The sequence below is a fragment of the Salvia miltiorrhiza genome, chromosome 2 (assembly GCF_028751815.1).
Source record: "Salvia miltiorrhiza cultivar Shanhuang (shh) chromosome 2, IMPLAD_Smil_shh, whole genome shotgun sequence".
In the NCBI taxonomy this organism is placed as follows: domain Eukaryota; kingdom Viridiplantae; phylum Streptophyta; class Magnoliopsida; order Lamiales; family Lamiaceae; genus Salvia; species Salvia miltiorrhiza.
The window spans coordinates 56,343,800-56,354,315 of NC_080388.1; the positions used below are offsets into that span (position 1 = coordinate 56,343,800).

Genomic DNA, 10,516 nt, shown 5'->3' on the forward strand with positions numbered 1-10,516 from the left:
ACCGTAGATCTTGATGATCGAATGGCTTAAAATGGTTCTCCGTTCTAATTTTATTTAGTAGTTCTTATTTGAACCTCTCCCTATATATATATATATATATAGGGAGAGGTTCAAATAAGAACCACTAATAAAATAAGAACAGAGAACCATTTTAAGCCATTCGATCATCAAGATCTACGGTGGATGCATCATCTTGGTGGATGGATGCAGATGCTGGGTTCGAATCCTGAAGGGAGCAAAAAAATTATTTTTTTTGGATGCATTAAAGCGGATGCATTAATTTGTATAGCAGATGCAGTAATTTTATTGGTTCTTATGTTCTCACGATAATTGTGGTTCTCACTATAACCGCACCCTATATATATATATATATATATATATATATATATATATATATATATATATATATAGGGGGGGCCGCTCCAATGAGACCCCCTAATTTTAGTGAGATCTAGGGCACGATCTGGTGCGTTTATTTTATCAATCTTATGGCTGATATTGTATCTGGAGGGTGATTTTTTTCCGCAGGGTTCGAATCCTGGAGGGAGCATAATATTTTAAATTTTGTTATTCATCAGTATATACTGCATTGTTCATCAGTATATACGGCCCTGTTCATCAGTATATATGTCTTATTCATTACAAATTTTTTAAATTTTATTTTTCATCAGTATATACATCTTGTTCATTAGATATACGTTTTGTTCATTAGTATTATATGTCTTATTCATTGTCCTAGTGTTTCACGAAAAATAGGGGGTCTCACTGGAGCGCGCCCATATATATATATATGAAAGTTTGAGAGTGGGCTTCAGCCCACCCTAGCCTCCATGTGGATCCGCCGCTGGAGAGCACCCCATTTTCCAGAACAATTGTCAAGTTCACCAATCCGGTAATATTCTTGCATCTGATAAAAAGGGGAATAGCAAAAATACAGCGCATCAAAATACTTGGTGCACGACAGTCGCTTCTTTGGCGGGGCATCTTCATTTTCTGAGCTCATCGTCGTTCTATGTCAAAAGTACGTGCTGGCCACTGCTGTTGTGAAGGCCGGACGGAGACGCCGGCAAGCGGCGGCGAGCGAGATGCGAAAAAGTCAAGAGAATGAGAAACAGGAGGACGGAGGAGAATGGGGGTTATACAAAAGTAGGATTTGATTTAAATTTAATTTGTGCTATGAATAATAGGATAAAATAGTAATTTTATAATAATAATAATTATTATTTTATATGAGAGGCTATAGAGAGTAAAATGGTGGCTATGAATAAAATTACCCTTTATTTTATATTTTATATGAACCACCATTGTTTAATATAGTTAAAGGCCAACAGAAAAGCCCATTTCTAAATTATGATCAGCCCAAAAGCTAAAATCTAGCCCAATTATTCATTGGTCCAATGCTTTTAAATTTTAATCACACTGCTCTCTCTCTCTTTTGGCCCACAAGTCACCACAGTCTCTGCCATGCCGCCGTTGCCGCTGCACATCGCAGCCGAGCTCCTCGCCGTTGAAAACCTGAACTTCAAAACAAGATTCGGACCGTGTCAATTGTAATACTATCAAGGCATCCGCCAAGTCCATTCTGAAGCCGAAATTGAACCTGAGACATTTTCTTATAAATTTTAAATAATTCATACTTTGATAGACATTTTTCATAATTTGAAATGTTTGTGATAAAATGAGAATAGTTTATGATTTAAAAAAATACTTACATTATTAATTATACTTCCATGTGATATTCGGCATCAGAAAATGAACTTGAGATCTTTTGTTCATTTTTTGAATTAAAGTTCATAATTTTAAAAAACATTTTTTGTAGTTCAGGTTATATTTAATAAAATGATAATTATTTGAGATTTAAAGTACCGATGAAACATATTATTCCCTGTGTTCTATTTGAAATGACCCAAAATTATACTCCTTCCGTCCACTAATTTATGGCCTACTTGCCTTTTTGATCCGTCCACCAATTTATGTCCTATCTATTTTGGGTAAGTTCATATTCATATTTTAATCAAAATTGTGGGTCCCTTTAATAAATTGTGGCTTAATTGCATTGACTTTAACAAATTGTGGTTCACTTTCTCCATTCAACTAATAAAAATATATTTTTTCTTAAAACTCGTGTTTTGCCTCCTAGGCCATAAATTAGTGGACGGAGGGAGTAAGAATTAATTTTGGCAAATGTATATCTTTAATTTAGCAAAGTGTGTATTTGTCACCGTTAACTCATATACTATAATAAAGTCCAAATAAGTGAAAAAGGTAGGTATTTAAATAGTAGGTAGGATTAATTAAAAAAAAGAGTCCAAGTTGGGAAGAAGTTGCACATGTTTGAAAATGTTTGTTTGTCCTACTAAAATAAAAAGAAATGGAAATGTTTAGCAGGTTGAGCAAGTAATCTTGGGCGGACCCGTGAATAGTTAAAGAGAGTAAATAGAAAAAAATAGATTCCAAAGGCAGGCTAGTGTTGAATTCCAATTGGGTAGAAGTTGTACTAGTCTTCCATTACCAAGTTCCGAGTATACATAATACTCCATGTAGAGAGAGAGAGAGAGATTGATGACACAAAGGTAAAGACATTGCTTGGGGGAAGGCATGGGAGCCTCTGCCACACTTTGCAGACCACACTATATACATTCAGACAACCATCCGCACACTATTGCCCCATCTTTTTCCTCAATCACAAACTCTAATTCCATTAATACCAAACTCATATACATACATGCTATCTGCTGCTGCCTCTCTCTCCTATATAAATTAAAACATAAATCAAAATATATACTTACAATCAAACGCTTTGGGATGGCCAGTATCACGTGTTCTAGATTCTAATTTATCCACTCTTTTATAGCTAGGGGTGTAATCTTAGGTGAAGCGAGTCCAACCGAATAGTGGTATGTTTAATTTTAATTTGTTTAGTATCGAGTCAAATCCCTAATTTTATTTATCGAATATTTCGAGGCTTGCGAACTTAATCGAACCTATACGAACTTTCTAAATTTATATTTATATTCAAAATATTGATTATTTTCTTTAAAAAAAATTATTTCATCCAAAATAATAAATACTATATTAATTATTTTCTTACAAGAAGTAGAGATAATTAGAGATTTAATACAATTATTATTAATTTTAATAAATAAATATAAGTTGCACCTACTAATAATTTATATTTTTCAACCTGACTCACTTATCGAACGTGTTCACGAGTTAGAGCATCAGTAACGCACCTACTCGAGTGCCTACTCGAGTAGAGCGTTGCACTCGAGTAGGGCGTTGCAGGGGTGGGTTACTCGAGTGCTACTCGAGTCTTCGAGTATGCACGATGGGGGGAGACTTAGGCAATTAAAATGAAAAACATAAAAATCAAAACTAATGTTATCAAGCAGGCTATCAAGTAACCCCAATGCAGCACTACTTACTCAATGTGGTCCTCCACTATCAAGTAAGCTATCAAGTAGGCTATCAAGTAAGCCCATTGCGGATGCTCTTAACGAGCCAAATACTACCAAGCTCAAGTTTGATTTGTTTATTTATCGAACTTCTCTAAATGAACTTGAACAAGCTTTTTTCAAGTCGAGCTCCGAATAGTTCGCGAGCGGCTTGATTCGTTTACAGTCCTATTTATAGGTAAGAGTATGTCATATTTAATTTTTTAAAAAATATATACGGTTATCTCTCTCATGTGGTTTGCAGGTTGTTGTACAAAGGTGGAGGTTTACTTAAAAGCGTATCAAAAGTACTCAACCCTCCGTTCCGCAAACTTGAGCAATACTATTTCTTTTTTATTGTCCAAAAAGTGTGAGCAGTTTTCTTATATGACAAAATTTTTTCTCTTTATTGACCTTTTTATTTTTTTTACCCATCACATTTAACACATAAAATACAAACTCCTTAAAATTTGTGCCGAAAAGAATTTGCTCAAGCTTCGCGGGACGGAGGGAGTAATTATTTTTCGTGTCGAAAAGAATTTGCTCAAACTTTGCAGAGGGAGTAATTAATTATTTTAGGTACCAACAATATAAAAGATGTATGTCCCTCAAGTTAATTAATTTGACTAGGTGTAAAAATTGAGTGTGATCGTATGCAGAAACATATATTGATTAGGCGTGTAAAAATTGAGTGTGATCATATAGAATTAAAGGTTAAAATTATCAGTAATTCAAAACAAAATTTGGAGTTTGACATTCTTGTGAGTATAATATTTTAAAATTTGGCAGTTTATTTCATTTTTTATAATTCAAATTAACACTTGTATTTTTTAAGAAAGTACAATTAATTATACATTACTATTTACATGCATGCTTTATTATCACTCCATTATTATATTTCGTGCATTATTTTAAAATGGGTTACAGTTTTGAAAACTTCCAAAATGCATGTGTCTAAGATGATGATCTATTGGATCAGGTTTTTACTCTTGACGATGATATGATGCTAAGAAAGAATACTTCTAACCTAGCTAATTGAAGGAAATTAATTAGTCTTAAGAATATCGTTAAATATAGTTACTTGTCACCAATTAATTACACTACTTTTGTGGTTTTATTTTTGAACAATATATGTTTCATGTTTGTAATTTATATCATGTATCTTCTTGATTACTCATGTATGTAAATTGATTTTATTGAATTATAAAAAAAAAATTGTATCTCAAAAGTATAAACATTAATTGTTAGTTATACAAAACTATACAAGACATTATATGTAGGCAGAAGTTCCTAAAAATTACTTCATCCGTCTCAGCTTTTAGCATCCATTTAAGAGTAGCACGAGTTTTAATAAAGTGATTTTGTGTGTTGTGAGTGTAATAAAGATCCCACATTTTCTTTGAGAGTAGCACGCAATAAGTTACTCCTTCCCCTCTGTGACTCCGTCCACTAATTCACGACTTAGGGAAGAAAATACGAATTTTAAGAAAAAATATACTCCCCCCGTCCCATTAAAGTTGGCTACATTTTCATTTTGGGTGTCCCACTAAAGTTGACCACTTTCTAAAAATGGCAAAAAATTAACTTAATTAAAGCCACTATTTATTTTAGTTAAGTTCCAATTAGTTCATTTAATTAAAATTTTCTAATTAAATCTAAATCATCTTTATTTAAAAACACACACACAAAACACACACTAACACACGCACACAGCCACCCCACCTCCCCCAGCGCCCCACCCCTTCTCTCTTCTTCTCCGGCGGGTGCCACCCCCATGGTCGCCGCCGCCTCCTCTCGCCCCTCCGGCCGCCGTCGCCGTCGTCGTGGTCTTCGCCGCGACCACCGCCGACCCTTTCCCTCTCCCTGGCCTCTGCTCTCTCCCTCTCGCCCCACCTCTGACCTCCATGTCCCTCGTCTCAACTATCTCCCTCTCGCCACCCCCATGGCCGCCGGCGCCTAGATCTGAGGTGGTGTGGTTGACGGCGGCAAGGCGTAGATCAGTTGATGTCACCAGAAATAGGAAGAGAGTAGGGGCCGCGAATGGAGGATCTAGGGCTCGGCGGCGGTGGTCTTCTTCCTAAGAAAATCTCTCATATCTTCTTCTACCTAAGAAAATCTCTCAGATCTTTCTTTGAAAATCGTTTCTTGGATCTATGGCGTGAATTTCGTGAGCGATTCTGGCTCTGTTCTTCCCCTCAAGAACAATTTCTTGAAGAATTTCTTGGAGAAATCTGGTTTGGGCAAGATCTTGTTTTTTATTTCTGGCTATGCGATTCTCTTTGAGAAATTTGATTTGAGTGTCTGATTTGCGATTTGATGGAGGGGCGAGGGGCGATTGTCGCTGCCGCCGCCGGCACTGCCGGCGTCGATCAGAAAATGAAACAGATGCAGAGACGCATTGAGAAGAAGACATATTTAATTAAATACTTTAATTTTGATGGGCCCCACTCAATTAAAACATAACACTCCATTTCTTAATCTCCGTGCCGAAACAAATGTAGCCAACTTTAGCGGGACGGAGGTAGTATTGTTTATTAGTTGAGTGGAGAAAGTGGCCCATAAAGTATACTCCCTCCGTCCCTGAAATGGCTTCCTCTTTGGGGACGGCACGAGTTTTAATAAAAAGTTGTAAAGTGTATTGATAAAGGAGAAAAAGTGATATAATTATTATTGGAAGTTGTGAAAAGTGTTATAATTAGTATTGAGAGTGGTGAAAAGTGAAAAGTAAGAATAAATAAAGTATTATTAGTGGTGGGGTAGGTTTCCAAAAATGGAAAGAAAGAAAGAGGAAGTTATTTGGAGGACGTCCCAAAATGGAAAAAAATGAAGTTATTTTAGGGACGGATGGAGTATTAATTATTAGTTGAGTGGAGTATTAGGACCCATGAATTAAAAAATGTATAAATGGTTACTAAAAATGGGTAGAACATGAATTAGTGGACGGACCGAAAAGGAAAATAGGACATGAATTGGTAGACGGAGCAAGTATGATCTTTTAAAAGTTGAAATTAATGAAAAAGAACTGTTTTTTTTTTCATGTTCTATAATATCTCTCTCCCCACATCCACGTTTTTTTTCTTTGTTTTCTTTTCTATTTTGATTTTATTTCACTTTCAATATTTTTATTTGTGTTTCTTTTTATGTGTATATGATTTTTTTTCCATTGCAATTAGCAAAGTATATTGATTCATTTTAGAATTTTAGAACTTTTTAATATTGTATTGAATAGTTAGTTATATATATTAAAAGTAAAATTGCATATGTGATTTAAATTATCTATTTAAAAAAATAATTTTTTATTTATTATAGATACCTTTTCTCATTTCTTTTTTTTTTTTAAATCTGTTGCAGCGGCAGATTTCCTGATGCGATGGATCTCTTATGTATTTTTAAGAAGTAAGTAAAATTAAGGGTAAATATCATGAAAACTCTTGAATTATACCCAATTTATTAAAAATACTTTGAAACTTTTGAAATGTTTTCTAAACCCACAAATTATCAGATTTTTATCAAATATATTCTGCATCTATTTTTCGGTTACCAGAAACATGATTTGGCTCGCCGGATGCCACAATGTAATTTATATTCTATTTTTTTTAAAATGGCATGAAAAAAATAACTTCGTTTTCGTACTATATTCTACCGTGTTTATCTCTAATTCTAGGTTATTAGCGTGAATTTTAAACACGATAGGAGTGAATTTTGAATTTCAGAGTGAATTTTTTTTAAATGATATGGTACGAAACGGCGTCGTTTTTGTCATTGTATTTTTAAAAAAGAATATAAATTACATTGTGGCATCCGGCGAGCCAGATCATGTATTTGGTGACCGGAAAATAGATGCAGAATATATTTAATAATAATCTGATAGTTTGAGAATTTAGAGAACATTTTAAAATTTTTAAAGTATTTTTAATAAAGTGAATATACTTAAGGAGTTTTATGATATTTACTCTAAAATTAATTGATACTCCATGAATTAGAAACCATATTGTGCGGAATACGTGGGATATACATGCACGTATAAAGTAGAAGAAAAAAAGAAAGTAAATGTGATCCGTACTTATCCCAAATCAGCGTTTTAGGTTTAATGGGAGCGCTTCTTTTAGGAAAAAGAGAAGATGGGATTATGTGGGTGTGGGTGTGGGTGTGGGTGTGGGTGGATAATTAATGTTGGTGTTGAAAAACAAAAAGCCTGCGCAGGAGGTCAAATCCGCCTCAGTCACTCACTCACTCACTCACCCCATACATTATTCACCTAGCTCATTTTTTTTATTTCCATTTTGCCACCTCAACAAAATCCTCTATTTCCAAAACCACAATATACTATGAATCTCAATTTCCTCATCTTTAATTCACAATAGAAAATAATTTATGATATCAATAATACACTATGTTCATTGTTCAATATCCAAATTATTGACTTTTAACGAAAATATTTCAATTTATACAAAATTAACAAAATAGTCTCATAATTCAATTTCTTATCATTAAAAGATATATGCGGCTCTCATCGAATGGTGATGTGAATTTTAACATAAATATGAGCTTGCATCAAAATAATATGGCTCGTTTCCCAATGTAATTTTTTTGTTTTTACAAAATAAATATTCCCTACGTACCAACGAAAGCGGTGTGTATTCTTTTTTGAGCCGTCCCAATGAAAATGATGCATTTCATTTTTTGATAACAATTTTACACTACAAATAATGGACCCACACACTTTTACACTACAATCTTATTTCTCTTAAATACCGTGCTAAAAAGAAGCGCACCGCTTTTGTTGGGACGGAGAGAGTAATTTCTAACGTGCTATGTCATCTTTTTGTGATTTGATGATTAAATTGTGAAATACTATGTTTTACTCCCTCCGTCCCATGAAACATGATCCAATTTTCTTTTTGGTTTGTTCCACGAAGCTTGAACTGTTACTAAAAATGACAAAAAAATTATTATTTATTCACATTTTCACTTTTTCACCTACCACACTTAACACACAAAATATCAATTTTTTTAATTCCTGAGCCGAAAATAACTAGATCATGTTTCATGGGACGAAGGGAGTATTAATTTTGTGATAGTTCTAATATTTAATTGTAATTATATAATCAAAATTCAAACGTATGTAAATAAGATGAAAAACGACTATAATTAAGTATATTCGTTTGCTTTTTATCCCTTTAAATGGAGGGATAAAAAAAATTTATACCTTTAAATGTCTCTTTTTTTATTCCACATTTTATACAAAAGAGAAGTTCACTATTTTTCATTTTTTATTTTCACTTTAAGGAGTGATAATATCAGCACATTAAAATAGAGGGATAATATTATCCCTCTTTGAAGTAAAAATAAGAAAGAAAAAACAATAAACTTTTCTTTTCTATAAAATGTGAAATAAAAAATATATATTTAAAAATATAAATTTTTATTATCCCCCATTTTCTGGTCGATGACAGTACACGCACCCTACTAAGAATAGCATGAATATTAGTAGTAAATCGTAATTATTGGTAGTAAAATGCGAGATGAAATGGAATGAATGTAAAAAAATTGGGGTGGTGTGCAATAATGAAGGTTGGGATGGGACCAAGTGGCAGGGCGTGGGAGAGGACGAACATGACATTGTCGGTTGTTTTTTGTGCTCAGATCGATTGTTAACCTCAGCAGTTGTTTCCCACTCATCTCTTCTCTCACCTCCCTCTCTCTCTCCTCCCCCTCCTTAGCTTCATCACAAGCAACCAACCTGTCTCTTGTTGGATACTTAGTTGGCTGTTGGAACCACTGCAACACACACCCCACTGCCACTAGTAATAATTCTTCCGTTTTTCCTATCAATTTTCACACCCCTTTTTTTTGTGAGCTAATCTGTCTTCCTTGAGCTCTCTTTAGTTGAGGTTTAAGAGTAGACGTACAACCGGCTTAGGGCACTCCTCCAGATGCTGTGTTTCTCTCTCTAACACTGATTAGGTGTTGGCTAATTTAGCAATAAATGGATTTGGAAGGCAAGGTTGTTGCGATTTGCAGTACAAGTGTGAATAATTCGAGTATGCAGATCATTAATCCCAAATTTAGAGTTAGTTAAGCTAGTATCTTGATCGTTTTATCCAAGAAAGAATTTAGTTTTAGTAATTTAGTTTTAGTATTTCTAGGGTTTGATCAAGAATGTCGTTACCTGGCGAAGACAAGGAAATGAGGGTACAAGGATACTCCCTCGAGAACCCGCCTGATAAATCGCGGGGCTCCGACCCGTATTCGGGCGGATCCAAGCACAAACCCGGCTCCAACAATCACCCGCGGGTGAGCTACCGCGAGTGCCTCAAGAACCACGCCGCCAACATCGGCGGCAACGTCACCGACGGCTGCGGCGAGTTCATGCCCAGCGGCGACGAGGGCAGCCTGGAGGCGCTCAAGTGCGCCGCCTGCAGCTGCCACCGCAACTTCCACCGCCGGGAGCACCACGGCGAGTCTCCCGCCACCGCCGCCATGGTGCACCCCCTCCAGCTGCCGCCCCCGCTCCCGTCCCCCTCCATGAGCCAGCACCGCGCCGGCACCCACTGGAGCCCCATGGTGCAGCCGGTGAAGATGGCCTTCGGCGGGGCCGGGAGCGCCGGCACCGACTCCTCCAGCGAGGAGCTCAACTTCAACGCCTTCCACTCGAGCGCGGTGGCGCCGCCGCCGCCGCAGTTCGTGGCGAAGAAGAGGTTCCGGACCAAGTTCACGGCGGAGCAGAAGGAGAAGATGCTGGAGTTCGCGGAGAAGCTGGGGTGGCGGATTCCCAGAGAAGACGACACCGAGGTGCAGAGATTCTGCGCTGAGGTTGGTGTTAAGAGGCAGGTTTTCAAAGTCTGGATGCATAACAACAAAACTTCTTCTTCCTCCAAGAAAATTCCCCAAGAATTTTAGTACTATTATTTTTGTATTCAATGTCACATTAATTTCGGGGGATTTTGTTATCCATTATCATCATCTTTAAATATATTAGTTTAGATGAGCTAGCATGTTATTCTAGTGATGGGTAGATTGGTATGTTGATACGGAATATGCATGCTTCTTAATTTCTTAGTAAGAACTTTCTCTATTCA

General features: G+C 36.0%; 1 protein-coding gene across 1 annotated transcript; it reads left to right on the forward strand.

Annotated features, from left to right (window-relative positions):
- The first annotated feature begins 9,054 nt into the window (after positions 1–9,054).
- Positions 9,055–10,516, forward strand: LOC131010480 (zinc-finger homeodomain protein 5-like). The gene has a single exon (XM_057938019.1). The coding sequence runs from the start codon at positions 9,597–9,599 to the stop codon at positions 10,335–10,337; it is 741 nt and encodes a 246-aa protein (XP_057794002.1). The 5' UTR covers positions 9,055–9,596; the 3' UTR covers positions 10,338–10,516.